The sequence below is a fragment of the Gambusia affinis genome, linkage group LG16 (assembly GCF_019740435.1).
Source record: "Gambusia affinis linkage group LG16, SWU_Gaff_1.0, whole genome shotgun sequence".
NCBI classification, from domain to species: Eukaryota; Metazoa; Chordata; class Actinopteri; order Cyprinodontiformes; family Poeciliidae; genus Gambusia; species Gambusia affinis.
Window position 1 is genome coordinate 14,064,357 of NC_057883.1, and position 21,139 is coordinate 14,085,495.

Below are 21,139 nucleotides of genomic sequence, written 5' to 3' on the forward strand. Positions count from 1 at the left end.
ACTGATTTGTTTTTACAATAATAGATATTTGATTATGTATGTAGAAATGATTATTTTATTGATAAAAAGAAAAAAATTAATTGGTGGCTGCGGTAGGTACCGCACGTTTCCCCGGTAACAAGCTGCCGTGCAGAGCGCATCCAAACGTCCAAGGGAGAAAGACTCACCTGGAATAAATGACATTTTTAGCTATTGGAGTAACGTTTAAGAGAAATTTATTTAATCAAAGAATGTCGGCTGCACCGATTGCAGGTTTCTGGCCGATCCCTGGTTACCGGTCTTTAAATAGCCTGACCTGCCGATTTTGATTTTGGCTGATATGATTTTTTTTTTTGCCTGAAATGTTGCTAAATATAGCAAGAAAGTCACTGAGTTGGCAACAGCTGGGTGAATATTGTTTACTGTAAACGTTCAGACCTGACCTGGTGGGGCGGTCTGTCAGTCAAACCTCTCACTGTAGAGCAGAAGAGGACAGAGGGTGATTTTTAAACCTTTGCTGGCAAAGATAAGATGGACTTCACTTGTAAGTATTGGCCAAAATTAAGGAAATCAGTGCCCAGAAATCAATTGGTCGATAAATCAGTTGGCCAATAAATTCATCCTATATTATGCATGTATATAATGTAAACAGTACTGCCAGAGATGCAATAACTATATAGCAGGTGTGTGGATGATCTAATGATCGGACTGCTGATTGCAGCCACTCCACATTGTTAGCAGATCTAAAGGGCCCCATAACCAAATTTCGCTTAGGGCCCTATGGAGGCTCAGGCTGGCCGTGACCATGAATAATGCTCAATGATCTCTAATATTTCAATACTGTTGAAACATATTTAGGAGGAACTATACTCTTCTAATGAAGATTTTTTTTAAAAAATCATAATCGATAATAGTAAAACAATACTTTACTGGCAAAATAAATTAGTAACTATCTAGAAACCCTCGCAAAAGCAACATTATTAAATTACATATCTAAACATAATAAGAAAGTAAATATAATCTTCAAAAAAGTTATAGAAAGATATGTTTAAAGTATTATAAAAGATTATAAGAGAAGCAAATAAAGCACATATAAAGTAAAGAGTGAAGGCCTGTGGAAGACCATCTTTAGTGATAGTATAGAGAAATAATGTAGATAGGAAACTGTTAAGCCCAGCAGTGAGTCAAACTCGGTGACTTTTTGCCATAAATTGAATGACTTCCTTATATATACTCATCCATCGGTCAAACGTTTGAACTATTAGCAAACACTGTTGCAGTAAAATAAAATTACAGTGAAAGAAAACAAAGAAATATGCACTTATTTTCTAAAAATATTGAAAACCTACTTTCAGGATTAAGTAAAATTTTCACCAAACTGGACTGTCTCTTCAGGTTATCGCTGCTTGCAGTTTAAAACAAATGAAGTGTTTCGATGCGCACACCGAGCCCCTGTTCACTGGGAAATGAAAAAGATTTCCTCTTCCGCACCTTTTCCTATCATCAAAGATTGAGCATCCTCAGAGACCAACTCTTCGCGGTTTGGCACAGCACCAGTCGTCCTCTTTTTCATTCGCAGTGCTTTTTCAAGGATGTCTGTTTAATTAACTCGACTGGGTTAGAACAGAGAAGCATTTTGCTGTGGCAGATGAGCAGCTTTTCTCTGAGTAAATATCTTGTAATTCAATTCACAGGAAGTTCTTGCTACAGTAGCATTCAAAGCGATGCTTGTTTTACAAATGACTGAGACGCTGATCAAATTCAACTCAGTTCCAACACAAATGTGAGTAGGAGAAGAAATGTTTAGATGCAAAAACTCAAACTAAAAAGCAGTTAACGGACTGTCTAGGTTTCTAGATTTGTAGTAAATATAAGAAGTCCGTACTCCCTTGTTGAGAAGACAGATATTTGGAGGGAAATCATTAAACTATGCTAAATTATTTCAAAACATTTTCTACCCTTTGATGTCATTTTCCCACTCTGGCTTCGCAAAGGTTCTCAAATCTATCGGATTTTGATCTCATCTCTCGTCAGCAACCTTCATAAGATTTAGTCCTGAACTTTGACCTGGCTATTCAAAACCTCTCATGTATCCATTCATCCATCCATTTTCTATTCACCCTTCGTCCCTAATGGGGTCAGGAGGGTTGCTGGTGCCTATCTCCAGCTACGTTCTGGGCAAGAGGCAGGGTTCACCCTGGACAGGTCGCCAGTTCTCATGTATCCACTCTTTTGTTAATTCTGGCACGTTTTGTAATTGTGTCCAAGAGTTTGAGTTTGGTTTGATGAGACAGTGACACATTGTTCCACAAGGTTTGAAAGACTGAGGTCGGATCTGGAGGGTTTTTTTGTAGGAAAGAACAGATTCCAGTCCTCTTTAGGCCAGACTTAAGTGGAACACATGGGACACTCGGTGCAATGTGAACACACCCAGTACCAACCAGAACCTGTGTAGCTTTTGATCTCTTGGCAGCCTCCATGAAAAATTTCAGCCTCACTTTTTCACCAGAATATAGAGAAAAATCCAGTTTCGGTAAAGCTGTAATTGTGTGATATTCTCTCTAATTATTTATTGTGTCATGTTTGAATACTACTGTGGATTTTTAATGCTCCTCTCCTCACTAATAGCATATATTGAATATTTTATAATTATATATTATGTAAATATTTGTTTTTATTTAAAAATTACTTGATATATCACATTAAAAGTAGGAAAAGTCTGATCGATTTATTTTTTCTATCACAAAAACCTGGAAAGGTACACGTTGTATAATAAAAACTGCTGCACTAATATGTCTCAGAATAATCTTATTTTGTTTCTTTTACATTTACAACACCTCCGTTTGCAACATTTCTATAGATCACTCAGACATATGATTAATACTGGAACAGATTTAAGAACATGAAAAGCAAACAGTGCTGTAAATCTGACATAAAAAGAGTTTGTTAGCAGACAGTGGTGCAGTCTACAGAATGGGAGCAGATCTCAGTGCAGCTGTTGTCTAGACATGCTGGGTGAACATCCTGAGGAATAAAAAGAGATTTTCACAGTTCGCGTTCAGCTGTGCAGCCTTACTGTTCTCCCATATCTCACTGATCTGAGAAAAAGGAGCAAAGGATGAGCCTGAAATGCCAGATTACTGTCCTTTTTTCATCATGGGATTGAGATAGACAAGCTCAAAAGAACAAAAAACTGGGTTGAAAAGAAGCCAGCATAACATGCACTCAATGCAAAAAGATGTGGCAATGAGTTAAGAGAAAGACAGGAATATTGCTCAAATCAGATGCCAGATGTGGAGAATGCACAGACTGCAAACAAGGCTGATTGGTCTCCTTGGATCTAATAAATGTGAAGCTTCTCTCTGTGGTACTGGGTTAAAAAAATACAAAACATGATGGAGTAGAGCTTTTCCTTCGTCACAAAGGACTTCCATCACTTTCACTTTGTAACGGCTCGAAGACTTTGTCTTCATAAATGTTTTCAGATGTTTGCCAATTAAACGCCTCTCAGCTCATCTGCATTAGAGACAAATTAGCAAAACTGCCAACACACAAAAAAAGAGAAACCAAGGGATTTAAGGGATTTAAGCTTAAATTCAGCTGTACAAACAATTTCTATTTATCATGAAAACAAGAAGGTAAAATTTACTAATTTTATCTTGAGCGAAGTTAAAACAAGTTAAAAATAACTTCAAACAGTGATTTGAAGTTCAAAGTTGAATTTTAACTTCTTTTTTTTTACATTTTATCACATTGCAACCCTCAAACATCTGTGTATTTTATTAAGATTTTAATTGAAAGATCGCTATATCTCTTCCTTTCTGCCTTGCACATCTAGAAACTTAAAGGCTGGATTTGTTGAATACATAACTAACTAATCTACACAAATATTCTCCAAGGCTTTCACATACATGCAGAGTCAGGAAAGTCAAAGTGATTCAACGTTTTCTTGTGATTATTTTTGTTTCATTTTCAAGTATTAACCGGTTTAATTTTCTTCTACAAGTAGAATTACCATAAGAGGGAAAAACATCTGCTGTGACCTTCAAAAAAATAATTGTTTCCAAAAATGTTAGCCATTTCTTTAAAAGAAGGATATTGATTGCCATTCAAGACTGATATATACACATATAAAAAAAAAACCCAGCAGCAAACAGGCTTCTGTCAGGTGTTCCAGGCGACCAGTCAGTCCAGTTTGGTCAGCTAGCTGAAAGCATCAGGGGCTGTTGTGAGACCAATCGATTGGTAGAATTGCTTGCTGCTAAAAGCCACTGGAGCATGGGGATCCTGCACACGGGGCGCACCAAATGTCACCCGCTGCTGTTGTATAAAAGGATGGAAAGCTCTGTGTGTCACAGTAAACTTCAGGTCACACAACAGTGCATGGAAAAAAGGCTTTTTGTCACTGAATTTGTGTGTAAATCAATAGAAAATCATCACTGTTTTAAGCCTGGGCTATATTCCGCTGCCCTTAAAGAAGAGAACAGGAGACGATTTACTGAACGCAAGAAACATTTTTGGGAAAAAGTCGACTACAAAATCTTTACATTAAAAAAAAAAAATCTGTAATTTTCTCACATATTTTGCAAAAATGTTCAAAAAGCCTGCTTGAGTACAAATACAGGCCTTGAACAGGAGCTGTGGGAAAAGTCTGTCAATGAAACCCCAATTGGACTAAATGACAGTCGAGCAGTTCAGTGTCAGCAGCGGCTCCACAGCAGTGTGCTGTGACACTTTTTGAAGCTGCAGAGAGAGAAAACTCTTGGAAAAATCCCTGCAGAGAACAGGAGCTTGAAGACAAGAAATACCACTCTGAAGTTTATGAGAAGCTGGCAGGCTCAATGAGAGTGACTGAAGCTTCTCTATACTAATAGGCTAAAGAACATAAATCTTAAGAGTTTTGCTAGTCTATATCACTCCTCTGTATACTTTAGAATAATGTGAACTCAAATATCATTGATGTTCTGAAGTTTTAAATGTGCCGATATACCAGGAATACGATTAAAACATCCAACTTAAAATGTTATCAGATCTGTACTTAATCGTAACCTTTTGTTTCAGCATTCCAAATAATAATACTGCAGTCAAGGTTTTCAAGGAAAATAAACATAAAATGACAAAGTTGCCATGAATTTGAAAAAAATTAAGTGAAAAGAATTTCATCTTTGTTTTGAAATATTTGTATAAAATTTCAAAACTTTTCCTGATAAAGCAGAGCGTTCACACACTCTTGATTACAGTCAAAACCTGTTTTTACCCTCACATTATTTCACTTTTCTTTTTTACTTCAAGAATCGTAACATTTTTTCCCACATCATTCTAAATGATATAAATTGAGAGAAAATTATTGCGACCAATATCTGTAATATCACAATTATCTATATTATTAAACAAAATCATCAATACCCATGATTATTCTGAACTCTCCCTCCCATTACTCTACTAATTTAATAAATCTTGGCTTATTAAAGTACATGATAGGCAGACACTGGTGATAACAATGGTGGCGCGTCAAGATGTATAGAAAATTTATTATAGTGAGGAGAATATTAATGAATATGTCAATAATAAAAGAAGACTTGGAGTTACTTTTATTCTAGACCCAAATAAGGTGACCTTGGCTCTTTTAATGAATAGAGTACCTAAAGCAAATCTTCTAAGTTATTAAAATGATTAATGAGAAATCCCCATTTGTTACTGTAGGAAATTAATTTTAGTTTTTATAGCCAATGACCTTCTCCCTCTTGACCTTTCCAGACGAAGTGACCATGGAGGAGGTGGGTCAGGCGACTCAGATGAGGGCTGGAGAGCTCATCATCATTGTGGTCGTACTCATCATGTGGGCAGGTGAGAACAGGCTTATTTAATAACCCAAATCCACCATCACTGCTTCCTAAAAATAAATGGATCAACAGGAGCTCCACTTGTTTTCTCCCTTCAGGTGTGATTGCCCTCTTCTGTCGTCAATATGACATAATCAAAGACAATGAGCCCAACAACAACAAGGACAAAGCCAAAACCTCCTCGGAGTGCAGCACTCCTGAACACCCGACGGGGGGGCTGCTGCGCAGTAAGGTATAACCCACCCCTCTGCTCCTTCTCCTCTCCCAGGGTGCCTCCCCTCTCAGCGACGCTGGCCAGGTGAATGGTCCCGGCCACTTCTCCACTTATTTTCCGACACGTCATTAGCTTTTATTCAGTATCATCTCAGCATCAGCGCATTGCTGCTTGAGCATGGTGACATTTTGTGTATGACTACAGTCATTCTGCTCCAACAGGACTTTAGTCACGATTTCTAATACTGTAACAAAGTGTTGAGTCATGCATCATTTCCAAAGAGTCAGACTTTCTTGTAATATTTTTTGTGCATAAGCAACCAAAGAAAAAACTGAAATATCCTCAGATTGTTTGGGGAACTGCTGATGAATATGAGTTTAAAACTGTGCTTAAATACAATTGAGTAAGAAATAACTTTCAGGATCAAACTCTTTGGAGACAAATCTGGAGCAATTCCTTCCTCTCCATCAAACAATCTTCATTTTAAATTCAATAAAGTAAGGAGAGTCCAAAACCCCGGAGGTTTGATCAACAAATCACAAGAAGGCCATATTGTGCTACACAGCCAATAGTAAGGATGGATTCTACATTATTACATTGGTCAGAGTACAGAAAGACCAAGAAGGTAATAATCTATCCTGGAAGATGAAACTAATTAGAACTGTTCTCACATGACAGCTTCAAAAATATATCCCAATTCCACAAAACTGCATTCTCAAGAGACTAAGACATTAAACAATACTTCCAGTTCAATAATTTTTAAAATCCACATAATATGTGAATTAACAAAAATAGGATCATTCATACAAGAGACACTTTTACCTTTTGCTTTTAAGCAGAGACTAGCATAAAACCAAAAATCTCAGATCTCAGGTATTTTGGCCACTAAACCCAGTTGTGAGAAAGTCTGGCCTCTTGAAAGCAAAACATGCAGATTTTAGCTGCGATATTAAACCTTTGCACTGTCCTGCTTGGAACATTGCAGAGCCCCATATCACACTCATCTGTGCAGAAAACTACTGATCCAAGCAAATTCTCAGAGGCATGCTCATGCTCATTAAAGTTTCTTTTTTACAGAGTCTTTACGTTTCTTTTTTCCCCTCCAACAGTTCCCCAAGAACGACAACAACAGGTTGCCATCTGTCAACATCATTGAGGTGTGACTGCCGTTAAGTCTTTTTCTTTACTCAGAAGACTTCATGCAAACAACGAGCCCCTTCTAGGTCTATCAGCTGTCAAGATGACGCTGGGACAGAGGGACTCTAGGCGTGCAGGCGCCGCTTTCTCTTCTTCAACACCGGTTCTGGTGTGGAGGGTGAAGCTGCAGGGACTCCAGAGGACGTGGCGGAATGAGGCTGAGTTTGGCCTCATTTTCTAGGAGAGCAGGAAGACTGCAGGAAGAGTTCAGCAGCAGGTCTGTGCTCAGTGACAGTACACTGGGGTCACGGTTATCAGTGTTGTGGAGAGACTGCAGATGAACCAACCCCAGGGACCAAGGCTGATCAAACAGAGCCAGAAACCGTCACCAGAAGAATTTGTACTTAACTTTTCTGGGTGGTACTTTAAGCTTCTTTTAACGCTTATTTCTTCATGTGCTTACCCAATATGTTTGATGTTTTGGTATCTGTTTGGGCTTTTTCAGTAAATCTACAAGTGCAGAGACTCTTTGCTGTTCTGGTACATTTGTATTCCCCCCTCAGGGAATCCAGACTTTCCCCGGGTAACAAAAGAGCCATTTCCAGTACAGGCTGCAATGTCACCAGAGCAGCTTTAGAGGGATCAGTCGACTAAAATCACTCACTGTCATTAACTCATACATATGGCATAGTTCTTCAAGTCTGGCCTGTAATTTCTCTCGTCTTTTTTATTATAGACTTCTAAAATGTAACATTCCTCTCCCTCAACGAGCCCTTTAGTACCTCCTGGTGTCTTTCTTTTTGAGCGTGATGGATTTCACGTCATTTTTGTGAGCAGCAGAACTCCCCTAATGGAGTTCATTCATCTAATTAATTAACTATAAATGGGGCTGGACTCTACAGACGTCTGAGCAGAAGAGATCCCTTCAATCAGCAATAACAGCCCCTCAGAGGAAACGGAGGAAGTCAGAACTTGAACTCTGGATCCTCTGACAAAGGAAAACTGTCAGCATGTCGTAACAAACTGGATGTTCAAATATGCTGGAATAAACCTTGGGTATCATTTTTAAGTGATCCTCAAAAACGCCTTTTCAGCCCTATTAAAAATAAATAAATAAATAAAAATATTTCTCTTGGCAAGCATGGAAATTTTTTTTTCTTTTTTTTTTTAAATCGGGCCCAACTGGGGAACCCTGAGACTTCTTTACGGCATCCTGAACAGTTGTCGAGACAGAAGGGCTTCTTTCAAGACTTTTTGAATTATTATTACTACGAACATGTGTCTAAAGTCCATGGTAATGAGAATAGCTATTGTGGTAAGCGCATACATGATGTATTTGAGGGCTGATTTACACTCAGTAGTACTGCCTTAACAATAATTGTATCCCATAACTTATAAGATGTTTGGCTTTGTATCTCACTTTTGTGGCATTATATTTACCTTTCACCCAGTATTTAAATGTTTGTGCAAAGTTAAGGGAAACATAACATGTGGTTTGGAGAAATTGACAAGTATCTAATATGTAAATATATTTTAAATTACTTATTTAGTACAGTCAGTCTAGAGAGGCTTTGTGGAAAAAGGCTGATGTAAATGTCTTGATTTGTAGGGAAGCTAGATCACATTTATGTCAAAACTGTTCAGTTTTATGAAAAGCATTTTTCAAAAAAAGAAGAAAAAAAAAAGACTTCAACTACTATTTTGAATTTTTATTTATTTTATTTTTTATTTGATTTTTATTTATGTCATTATGCCTTTTATGTTCCAAAGGAGGAGTTGGTAGGAGCGAGTACTGAAAAAGAAAAAGCTCTGGCATGTATAAATCAGAAAATGGGCTGCAAATAGTCCAAAACATGACAAACACTCAAGCCCCTTCAGTCTTGAGCACAAAGAAAATGGAGATCGGTGAAGGTTACAGTTGAGTGGAGCGGACAGAACGATGACTAATTTAATGGCAGGCTTTTATCACCATTATCTGACTCTCACTCTTGCATCTTTGGCACAGCTCTTAGGGGGAAAAAAAGGAGAAAAAGTTCAAGACCGTGCTCCTCCAGTGAGCAGAGGCTGATATCAGAGTGTGATTTTAAAGTCAGGCTCATTGGTACTTTCCATTTAATTAAACTCATTTAGCGTTTGTCAAACTTCTGGGTGCTCTGCAGCCACAACAGCACTTCACAGCAAACTTAACACGACTCAAAGCTCATTCACACAGTAACAGACACTCGGATGTTCACTTTGACTTATTTACCAGCATTAGTTATTATTATGACCAATATACCACGACTACTTACAGACAGTCTCAACTTTTTTTAAAGGAGCACATTTCCTATAAATGCAGTCAACTTCAGTGTATAGTTTAACCTTTTGTGTAAATATTCAAATTTTATTGATTGAATTTGATGGATGTTGTAAGAAATGCTTTTTTGAAACTGTCCAACTTTGCGTAAAGTTACAAGGTGGAAGGTGTTTGAAGACAAATCTTTGTGTTACACCATCCTATTTTCTTAAGACAAACTTCCTTAAATGTAGAAAAATGAAATCAATTTTATTTTCCCTGTCAATCCTGATGAATGACTAATTCAAAACAACAATTTTCCTCTTTCTTCATGTTGAGATGCATTTTTACAGATTCAAGACTAAAATTACTTACTTTTACACCAGTGGACAAGCTATACTGAATAGGAAATGACAAAATATGGAAACAAGGAAAAATGAATTGACAAATTCAAAGGTTCATGATGAGCTTATGGCAAGTATCTCTTCAGCAAGGAAGATTGAATTTTAAAACAAGACAAAAAATGAAAAGAGAGAAATGCATGAATAGACAGACAAGACTATATATTAAATCTTTAAATGACACGATAAAGTTTCCAGACTGTGGAGGAAACTTTCTGAAATGAATCATGGAAACATACAAAGAAACATCCCGACTCAGAGGGTTGGTAAAAATAATTGCCATTAAAGTTATGAGACCCGTTTGGGGCTTTTCTTTCCCCAATGATAACTTTTCACCATTGTTAGCATGCCTGGTTGAAACATACTATATTAGACATAATGCTTGTGAACTGACACTACTAAATTTGGATGTCAGCTTTGACCCACTGATCTTACTAACCTGGCAATTTAAGTCAAAAAAATAAACATTTCTAGTTGAATCAAAGTAAACTATTTTATCGCTTTACTGATTTGTTTTCATTTGATGTAATTGTGGACTGTCCCATAAATGACTCAAAAGATCCTCCATTTTTAAGCAGATTGTGAACATGTCAAGAATTTATAGCGCACACATTTCTGTTCCTTAACCACTCCACAAACGTTAACGACTGTAAGAAAGCAACATTCCAACCGAGCCCTTTGGGGGTCAAACCACAGAAGGTTTAGTTTCAGTGTGGCATTCGATAAGTGAACTGTATTTAAAATGTGTTTGGTAACAGTAGAAGACTGTGATGAAAAACTTTGTCAAAAATGACAGTGGATTTTGTCCCATGGGTTGTGTTTGTTTTTTTTTTTAAAAACACAGGAATGAGAATCAAAAGCATGTTTTAGAAAAAAAATGAACTGCTTTATTAGTGCTTTCATACTTATGATCATTGTACAGCGGTCACGAGGGCTAGCATGGTTGAACTATTATGCACAATCTTTACACTTCAGTTATGAAGACAATGGTGTATGCTTACTTGTAAATGCTTAAATAAAATAAAATAATAATATTTTCCAATCAAAAAAGGTTTTAATGAGCTCTTAATTTGGTGCACGCAATCTTTCTGGGTAAGAAACTCACGACTGTGACTCACTTTTTTTTTTCTTTTTTTTTTAAGGCTAACAGGTTTACAAAACTTTAAATAAAACTAAAGATTTTCTCTGAAATAGAAGAATAATTAAATCTTTAAGAAAATCATCCAAAATCAGAACCCCCAGCTAACCTGATTTCTGGCTCATCAAGTTATAGAAAAGTCAGCAACTTGTAATAGAAAAGGTAAGTAAACTTGTGAAATCAATTTCTCAACATTAGAACCAGACTGAGTTTTAAAGTAACACAATTCGTAGTATTATGTATATTTTCCCCCTGTTTTGGACACCCTAAACACAGCTGTACAACTGTATGGCATGCCAGAGCAACAACAACTCTTTTGCTGCAGTGATCCTGCTCATAAACAGGGAAGGAAATACACTGCATTACTGTAAATGGCTGCACAAGTCTCAACTTAAACAGCATAGATTATTCAGTGCAGGACACCCATACTGATAAGATTCACACGTCAAAATTGTCAGCATCCACCTGCAGAGCGCTCAGATACTACTGTAGGAGGAATGAAGCTGACAATCACACAAAGCCAGAGCTGCTACATGAACTGAGCAGGCCAAACATCATTACTGGTCTCCCTGCCAAACAAAACGACACACAAAACTGTTCCTAATGATTTAAAGGATCAGAGGATTGATCCTTTAAATCATAAGCAACAGATGAAAAGAGTATTAAACTATGGTTGTTTCAATTCTAGTAAAAAAAAGTGTATATATATAACACATATATGTATATATGTAGGTCCACCTATTTTCTGGAAACACACAAGATAAATCTTTACCATTAATAACATCCAAATCTCTTAAAACAAAGTGCATGCAAAATATTAAGAAAAACAAAGGCAACATTTAAAGCCAACACACAAGATTACATGCAACAAAATCAAGAAAAAAGAAACAGTGCTAACATTGATATATAGTCTAATAAAATACAATACAGATTTATAAAGAGTAGAGCAAATACAACGTGGTTATTCTTTTAGTACACATTCAAGGATAGGGGCTTCTTTCGAAAATTTTGGGGACTTTGGAAAAGCGCCTATGGTGAGTATTATTCTTTGCCTGCCATTCACTCAGGGTCATGGTTGGTGTTTCGTTCCCAAAGCGTTTCTGGTAATTTCTGAAAAACAGCAGCATCTTAAATATGTCTATTACTGAGGAAATGTACGTAAAGTCGCTGCAATATCGCATCTAGGCAGAAGTTTTTATAGGCAACTCAACAGGTTTTTAAAAGTGATTGTGAACAACATAGAAACTACAGATCTGTCTATTTGGGTTCTTGTCCACCTTCTAAGTTTTCTTAATAATGTGACATAACCTCAAATCACAGATCAATCCGGTGTATTTCAAGCAAAAGATGTGCATACCTGCATGTGAGGTCCGAGGGGTGCTGCCACTGAGAGCCATTAGAGCCTGTCTGACCGGCAACATGCGTCATCAAGTCCAGAAGTTCAGTCATGGGTCCTTCAGAACAAAGAGGAATTTTGCAGATCATGAATTATAGTGTTGTTATGCATGTTGTTTGACAGACTAAAATGTTTCAGATTGTCAACCAACTTCTATTTCATAAACAATCTGAAAAAATACAAAATAGTGCCTAAATTATGAATTTTATTCATGAACTGAAAAACATGATCACGCTAGCTGTGGGAAAGAAAGAAAAAAGCCTCCGCTTTACTTATTAAAATGTGAATTAACTGAATAACCAAACTTTTTGGGAAGCTCGGTTCATTTCCACTAGTCCATAAACAGACTGGGAAAAAAGTTATACTAATCTATCAGCCGGGAGGGGACTTCAGAACCATTTCCATGGCTTTAATTTTACACAAATGGAGAAAGCATAAAACAGTGTTAAATAAAAAAAACAAAAAACAAGTGCCTGACCAACCAGACTTCAAGAATCAATTACCTATGACAAATTATTGTTGCGGTTAGTACTTGTATAAATTTCTTTCCTACTGCTGGTTCCATGAAAACTATTTTTCAGTACTTTTTAATCATAATTTGTATTATTATTGCAATTTGTATTATCCATGTTAGCTCCACATTGTCCCTGTTAATCTAATTTTCTTCCACCAGTGGGAGCAACACAGGAAAATGAATAGCTTCATAAAACTGGTAAGTGTGAAAATGGTCCTGCAGAGGAAACACCATAACATGTATGAATATTGGGTCTCTCAGGTTACAGTAAGAACAAACTGAGATCTTTTAATATCTTTAGAAATGAAACAGCACATTGACAGAAACATTCAAATGATCCCAACAACTGATGTTCTCTGTTCCTGTAAACATTTGATATTTTACTGTGGATAAACATTTATCCTGAGTTGAACATTGTTAAAGCAGTAGGAGCTCTAGTAAAGCAGATGTCTTTTTCACCAATGCAGACAACTAAGAGGTCTGAAATGGAATTTCTTCCCTTCTCTGGGAATAGTTTCTTACCTTGAGCTCTACCTGGATTTTCAGTCATGTGGCTTTTGACAGAAAATATGTACTGACTTTTATGATGTTCCCATTCCATAGTGTTGTCAAGGATTTTGGGTCTAAAAAAACAGAAATACATGTACATGAAAGTCACAGCTCCATCTAGAGGTCAGTTTAGATACTGAACTACCTTTGACCCCTTCCACGCTTGACAGTTTTATCCCTCTTTTTGTCTGCAGAGCTCGTTTTCTGTTCTGATTGGGTAGAGGATGATGGTTTGCTGGTCCAATCGCTCTGACCTGGAACCACCACTTTTGATTTCACCTTAAAGGACAGCAAAGATCATTAGAGTGAATACTACAGAACGAAAGGAACTGATCTTTATATACTAGAACAGCTGAGGCAACTTACCTGCACCTGTAAGGGCAATGTGGTTTCATATAAAGTGTCCACAGTGAAGTCTCCAGAGTTGTAGGTCTGGGATATGTTTACAGGCATCTTAAGAGCTTCTGACAGCCCACTCTTCTGCTCTACTTCAGCAGATGGCTGGCATACAGAGGACTCAAATATTGGCTGTCCAATATTAAAAACCTCATCTTCTCCCTCTAAAAAGCTTCCATCACACTTAACAGTCCCCAGCAGTGGTCCACTCACAGTCTCGCTACTGTCCTTAATTAAAAAAGAAAAGTGCGGACCACATGTTAAAGCTTGCTCGTGCCCCAGCTGCTCTGGTGGATGTTCTGTCTTGCATTCTTCTGAACGCAAGACGGAGGAAACGTATCCTCTGTCATCCTCCACAAGGCCAGCGTCAGGTTTTTCCTCCTTAATGGTTGGTTCTACCATCTCCAGTTTTGGTGGATCGAGGCATAAGATGTCATCAACGTCATTGTCAAACACAGATGACATGTTTTTGACGATCTTCTCAGTCTTCTCTACCTCCTCTTTGGAGCACCCACACTGAACATGCTCCAAATCCAGCCTGGAGCTCAACGTTTCTTTAATTTCTCTCTTAGCAGGAGTTTCTTCTTTAAGCACAGGGTACGGGGCTGCAAAGGGGGATAGTGAATTGTTCCTAGTAAGAGGACTGGAGTAGTCCATAAAGCAGCCAAGATCTGGGGACAGAGCATTGGAACTACTCTGCTTTTTACATGGACTGTTGTAGTCATTGATTGTGCCACTATCCCCCAATTTCCTTTTTCTCCCAGAGTCATTAGCTATTTTAATTTTGAAGTTGACGAAAGGATTAGAAGGCTCTATTGGGGAACGCGGACCTTTCTGTTGGTCACACATGACCATCCGGGAATAGACAGAAAGAGGCTTCAGGTGGTTCGTATTTGGTGGATTTTGGCGACTGAATATTGTGTTTGCATTTGAGTCATTGTCCATGTCTGTTAAGAAAAGGAAAACACATTAAATATCTACAGTTTTCTTAAACATCTTACAAAAAATAAAAACTGTATAAAGAATGCAGACTGTCAAATCAAATTCATGCCAGGCTATATTAGCACAGAAGGACACAATGTACTCTCTCCCAGCGCCAACAATACAAGTCAATTATTCTGACTTATGCCATTTGGTCCTGCAGTGAGTCAACACAACCACTTTTCTATTAACTGAAATCTGTTTACAGCCTTTGCATTTCCTACCAAATAAAAGATTTCCCTCACAATACCAGAGTACCTCAAGAGAGATATTTGTCAAACTTACTTAATTGGGAGGAATCAACCTAAAACAGAAAAAAATTACACCGCATTCCTCCTGATTTCTAAGTCCCCAGGTGAAGCACCAAATACAACAAAATAAAGTTAGTCTTATTTTGGATGTATGCAAGATAAATACTGAGCACGCCTTTCATTTATTCATTTAATCTGTCAGCAATAAAAGGGCATATAGCTCTTAGCATTTAGTTTAGTTTGTTGTTTTTTTAATAAGATTGAGAAAACTCTCTCCATTAACATGAAAATATCAGGGGAGGCTACACAGAAATAAGCACATGCACACTGATTTGCAAAGGAACTTTATTTACTATAGTTTCATCCAAATTGCTTTACTGATAAATGCTTTGTTATTAAAGTATTTTGTTTTTCCCACTTCAGGATGACTTGTGGGATTAACAGGTTCCCAAACATAAGAAAGTACTTCTTATTTCAAATAAAACAGAACAAAGAATATCTAAATAAGACATGTAGAGACTTTGTTCATGGTCATAGAACTGCTCTCATTTCTTCAGCTATATTCATGAAAAATACACAGGAAATAGTACTGTAGCAGCATGATGGTGCCTAAAGAGCCATTAGCTGATCTCTCAGATACCTTTTGTAGTGTTTGTAATGACGCTTCTTTAATTTTCCATAATTCGTAACACATAGCCTAATGCGATTGATATATTCCATAGACATTTAAAAGAAAATGTTACAAATTGTAAGGTTAACAAAATTTTAAAAGGACCATTAACGCTTGGGGATTTATTTTAAAAAAAGACTGAAATATTATAAGAACGTTTTGCATTTTGGAAACAAAGAATGTAGAAATCAAATTAGACAAAACTACAACGACGGCTACTAAACAAAATGTTCAATATTTTTCTAAAAGTAACAATTAAATACAAGAACAACATGAGTAAAGTATAAAAAATATTTAAATTTAGACGCTTAAAGTAGTAGGTAAATTTAGTATCTCAGCGGATTTGAAACAAAACACTACGAACTGCTATAAGTTCCACAAACAGGTATTTTCACTTAAGATATATTAAAATTAAAACAAGCGCAGTTTTATTGAAGACAACAAGGTCTTTTTGAGGCTCCCACCTTAAGGTGAAAAGTTCCCTCCATAAAACAAGACCGTTTCTTCGCTAAAAATAGCTTAAATCGTGAAAGAATTCAGGCGAAAAAGCAAGCAAAACTTTAATTTCAAAATCTGTATATGTGCAAAGCCCATTCCATTTTATCTCACGCAGATAAAGGAAACTGTAAGTAAATGCTATTTATCCCCTGTGCCAAAATTCCCTGTTGGCGGTTATTTTGAGCTAGCATCAGTTCTAGCATAGCTTCAGCTACAGAAGCTAACTTACGTTATCGTCTTTAACAAATTCAAAACACTCAGCTGCAAACTTACGATTGAGCTGAACTGGAAAAGACAAACATTGAAATATAACACCCCTGGTATGAAATTAACTTACCTTTTTCTTATTATTTTTAGAAAACCAAGCAGACAAAAGTGCGACCTACTGCTCAACTCTGCCCGCTCCTGTTAGCTTTCTGACACTGACACCAGCACAGGTGTTTACATGAGAATGATCACGCGAAGGTTAAAGGTTACAGGTTACACCTTTTTTTGGTTTTGTTTTGTTTTGTTTCTTTTTCTTGTTATTTATACAGTCTACATTTATTATCATTATGCTTGTCATTATAATTATTTTTTGCTGTTTAAAGTTAAATCATAAAAAACTCCTGCCACTAATATCTCAGTGGCAGATATTCTGTCTGCCACTAAAACAGACAGAATATAACAGAGAAATGTCTTCAAATCAGAAGTATACACACATTTACTCAGTAGGCTTACTTGGTAGCGGTCTTTAAACTGCATGATTTGTTTGAAACGTTTTACGTATCCACAAGCTTCTCATAATAGTTTGCTGTAATTATTGCCAGTTCCTGACAGAACTGGTGTACCTGGAAAATTTTTCAGTGTTTTGCAAATGTATTTTTTTTTAAATCACATTTACATAAGTGTTCACAGCTTTTGTTGGTGACCAATAAAGTATTGTTATGTTCCACTGATCACCAACATAGCATTTAGTTTTGGGTCAATTCTTCCATGGCAGTTAGATTGCAGCCCATCTTACAGTCAGAGATCTCCAAGTGAGATATCAAAAGTCAAAGATGAACTTTCAATAAGGCTTTTCTTAAAGCTATCAGGAAAAAGATTCAATCCAAACTTCAAAGCTGAGTAAAAGCAAAATGGAATCACATCTTATGATAAACAGTACTATCTCCTGTAATAGTACTGTTTACAGCCCTAGATATCAGACACCTATGTGATCTCTCAGTAATGCAGAAGTTATGTAAACATTATCACATTTTTGCGTGGTTCTGCTGGTGTGCAATTTTTACCCTGTCTAAGATAGAAGACACCTACAATACACAGTTTTACATCCTCTTTCTACATAATAAAATATGTGTTTATAACAAGACCCTCCCGCCATAATCAATTTAAATAAAACATTGAGTGGCCAAACTGCTATAAATTTTATGTCCCTGTTGTTACTTTTCACCAGTAACATTAAATTCAGCATGCACACCAACTCTCAAACCTACCCACACAAACACCCAGACTGTAAAAAAAAAGAAAAAAAAAAAGAAAAGAAATCACATGATTCCTGCACCTCTTACGGTAATTGAGCTCAGTTCCCAGAAGAACTGAGCTGCCCCTGCCTTCCAGTGAATATTGTCTATGTTGCTATGGGAATACCAGTAGTTGGTAAACAAAGTCTTCACAGGAAGACTCCCTGTTGTTCACGTTGTCCCCTGTTATAATGACCTATAGTAACCTGTGTGTTTAGGTATTTTCCATTCTCTGCTTAAGAACAAGTGGAAATCCTTATCACCATTCTAGATGGTTTTCTGCTCCACGTTTCTGATTGGTTCAAACTGATCGCACCACACGTAGCTTTTTAACAGCGTCTGCAAACTCAATGTCAACAGCATTTTACAATAGGATCAATCTATACTAGAAACCTGAGTGAGGATCCACTACTATCATTATGAAAAAGTACAACCACACAAATAGTTGCACTCTGGGTGTCATGTTACGAGGTGATGTCATGTATTAAAAGAAAAAAAAAAAACGATTTCCTTTCGGTTTCACACCCTCTCATCACCCTGCTCCTTCATCCTCACTGGCTGAATATAATCACCCGACATTTAAACCCAGCCCAAACGTCCACAGCCCTTACATCAAGACACCTTTTTTTTGTTTCAAGCTGATATTTATTGTCTTTTTTAAAGGAAGTTATACATAGGTAGAGAAACAAACAAGCATGATTATGTGAGGCACAAAGCAAGTGATCACAATAGAAAAAAATTGCATAAATTTAAAACTGCAAATGCTACTGCATGATTTGTGCATGATTATATGAGGCACAAAGCAAGTAATCACAACAGAGTAAAACTGCATAGATTTTAAAACACAAATGCTACTGTACAGTTTAAGGTGATACAATACACCCTTATTTATAATAATTTATACTATATACTTCACTTTAATGCTGATATTTTATTATAGTTATGATATCAATATCATATTAATAGATCAATATCAGTATTGACTTTATAATATATGCTGATCAGGCATAACATTATGACCAGATCAAGGTATATAGATTATACTAGCTTCCACAGCAATATGTCTTACTCCTAGTAGTGTGTGAGCATGTGTGTGTGTGTGACCGTTGTGGGGGTAGAATCGGCTTCATGAGGTCTAGGTTGAAAAGGTTTGCTAATGGGTCTCAGAGTGCACACTCTGGTGCAGCAAAGAGGCTTCCACAGCCTCAATAAAGAAGTGGAACAAGTTCTTTCTCAAATACAGACCACATAAAAACACAGAATAAAATTTTGCTAAACAGATCAGAGCCTCAAATATGTTGAAACTACCAAATTATGTAATCATCCCCCCCAACAGTCCCAAACACAATCAAGCTGTTACAGGACATAAGACTGATACAGTACGTTTCTCATCTAGGCAGCAGGTGTTGGATCAGTTTTCATTTTCACCGTTTGGTAAGGCCCTCCACGCTGGCTGCCGCTGGTTTTCCTAACAATGCAAATAGAGCTTTGTTCAGATTTATAAAAAATTGTTTCATGAGTCAACATAAAAAAAGACATACCTGCACATTTTGTAGCAGAGAAAAGCAAGACCTGCCAGCACAAGTATAACTATGCCTGCGACTCCAAATCCAATCCAAATCTTTGAATGTCCACCTATTAACAGACAGCATTATAGGATTAACCACCATAAAAAAAAAACATTTTCTTTTAGCCTGATACACTGCTTGAAAAAATGCTACTTTCTGATAATATTCTTGCTCTGCAGCATAAAAACATTACATTGTTTATTTAAAAAAAAAATTGTTCTGGCAGATGAACTAAACCTTAGCCCTAACATGAGCTAAGGTTTAGTTCATGTTAGTGTGATACCATATGTCTTACTCCTAGTAGTGTGTGAGCATGTGATACCATACATTATGGTATCACACCATAATGTATCACACCATTATGGTGTGATACATTTTCAGGCCCCAAAAAACAAACTCACAACTAAACTGTTTATCTTTTTTCTTGGCTTGGTAAGTTTTACAGGTCTAGATAAATTAAAAATACATATTTTCTATTCATTGATTAATATACATGGATTAGTACCTTCTTTTCCACGGTTGAAGTCTTTGTCAGAGCAGTTTACTGCAAAAGCAAAGGATACACTTCATTAAAATTATTGAATGAATAAAAATCATTTTATTTTTGATAAATGGGGAAAGGATTAACAGAGTGAGGAATACCCTTGCAGATGGTTCTGTACTCATCTTTTGCTCCAGTATTCTGAGGGAAACACATAACAGAGATAAATATTATCAGCACACACTTTTAATTTATACATTATCTGAATGTAAAGTAAAGTTCTTGCATGCTGCACTGTCTTCCAGTTTGATTTAGGCTTACCTTTGAAACAGTGCTAACAATATCCTCCAGACATTTTGAGGTATTTAGAGAGTAGATGCTGCGATTCAACACTGGAGGAATTTGTCCTGAGTTGTCAGCAATTGTGAAGTTCTAAAATCCAAAAAGTATAAAAAAATATATATATACACATGTATTAAATGATAATATTGAACATGCTAGTTAATTAATTTTTTAGTAAACAACAACAGTAATAACAACACCGGGGAGAACAAGTAATTTGAGCAGGAAGTTCAAATGTTGAAATTGTACTGGTCATAACTTACAGTTCCATTAATCCAAGAAAAATCCCAGTTAGACATATCTGTGATAGGCGCACGAGGGTCTGGAGAGATGGTGTAAGTTGTCTTGTCACCATTATGGCTGACAGTGCAGTCAAACTTACCAGCACTGTTGACCTGGACAACCAAACCTGGGAACAAACAGCAACAACAATAAAAAAAGAAAAGAAAAAAATCTGTTTATAGTGTGATTACATTATGGCTGGTTGATGCTAAGGTCTAGGAATCAAATAAAGAAATACCAAGGCTTTTAAGGTTTGTTAATCTTCAAAAGCAACAAAATGTCAGAGCAGTTCTCCATTAAAGAACAGGACTCTTCAGAATCCTTGAACAGTCAGATGTTCAAGGATACAACTGATTGTGAGATACATTTTCACTCACAAACTGAAAATTGAAGGATTCAACAAGGTGCAAATTAGTAGGAAGCTCCTTTAAAGGTGGACAGTGAGATTTCTCACCAACCCAAACCGCATAACAAAAGAATAAAAACTGTGTATTGAAATACTGACGACCATATCTCACAAATCTTTAACACACTTGTTGACCCCTTGGTAGCAAATATGCTGCAGTGTTTCTAAAATAAAGTGCAAAAAAACTAATAGCAAGCCGTTTTAACTTATGTTAAAACGGCTTGCTATTTTTCTGGGGAATGTTTGCTCTACGCAATCCTGATGACATCACCACCTAAAAACCAAAGTTTTCTAAACCGAATAAATATCTCAATTT

General features: G+C 36.7%; 2 protein-coding genes across 3 annotated transcripts in view; one reads left to right on the forward strand and one right to left on the reverse strand.

Annotated features, from left to right (window-relative positions):
* Positions 1 to 8,996, forward strand: part of fndc5a (fibronectin type III domain containing 5a) — a 28,867-nt gene extending 19,871 nt beyond the window's left edge. The window contains exons 4-6 of one of the 2 annotated variants that reach the window (XR_006373097.1): positions 5,737 to 5,826; positions 5,921 to 6,120; positions 7,146 to 8,996. Coding sequence is in view for 1 of the 2 variants with exons in the window: in XM_044141964.1 (XP_043997899.1) it covers positions 5,737 to 5,826; positions 5,921 to 6,054; positions 7,146 to 7,199 (278 nt within the window). In the remaining variant the exon portion in view is untranslated. The remainder of the gene's footprint in view (positions 1 to 5,736; positions 5,827 to 5,920; positions 6,121 to 7,145) is intronic. The other variant, XM_044141964.1, reaches the window with a different exon arrangement.
* A 1,717-nt stretch (positions 8,997 to 10,713) lies between these two features.
* Positions 10,714 to 16,705, reverse strand: LOC122845652. Its single transcript, XM_044141963.1, has 6 exons — positions 16,580 to 16,705; positions 13,813 to 14,789; positions 13,592 to 13,725; positions 13,420 to 13,520; positions 12,345 to 12,441; positions 10,714 to 12,097 (listed from the first exon to the last, which is right to left on the reverse strand). The coding sequence occupies exons 2-6, from the start codon at positions 14,785 to 14,787 to the stop codon at positions 11,968 to 11,970; spliced, it is 1,437 nt and encodes a 478-aa protein (XP_043997898.1). The 5' UTR covers positions 14,788 to 14,789; positions 16,580 to 16,705; the 3' UTR covers positions 10,714 to 11,967.
* Positions 16,706 to 21,139: the final 4,434 nt, after the last annotated feature.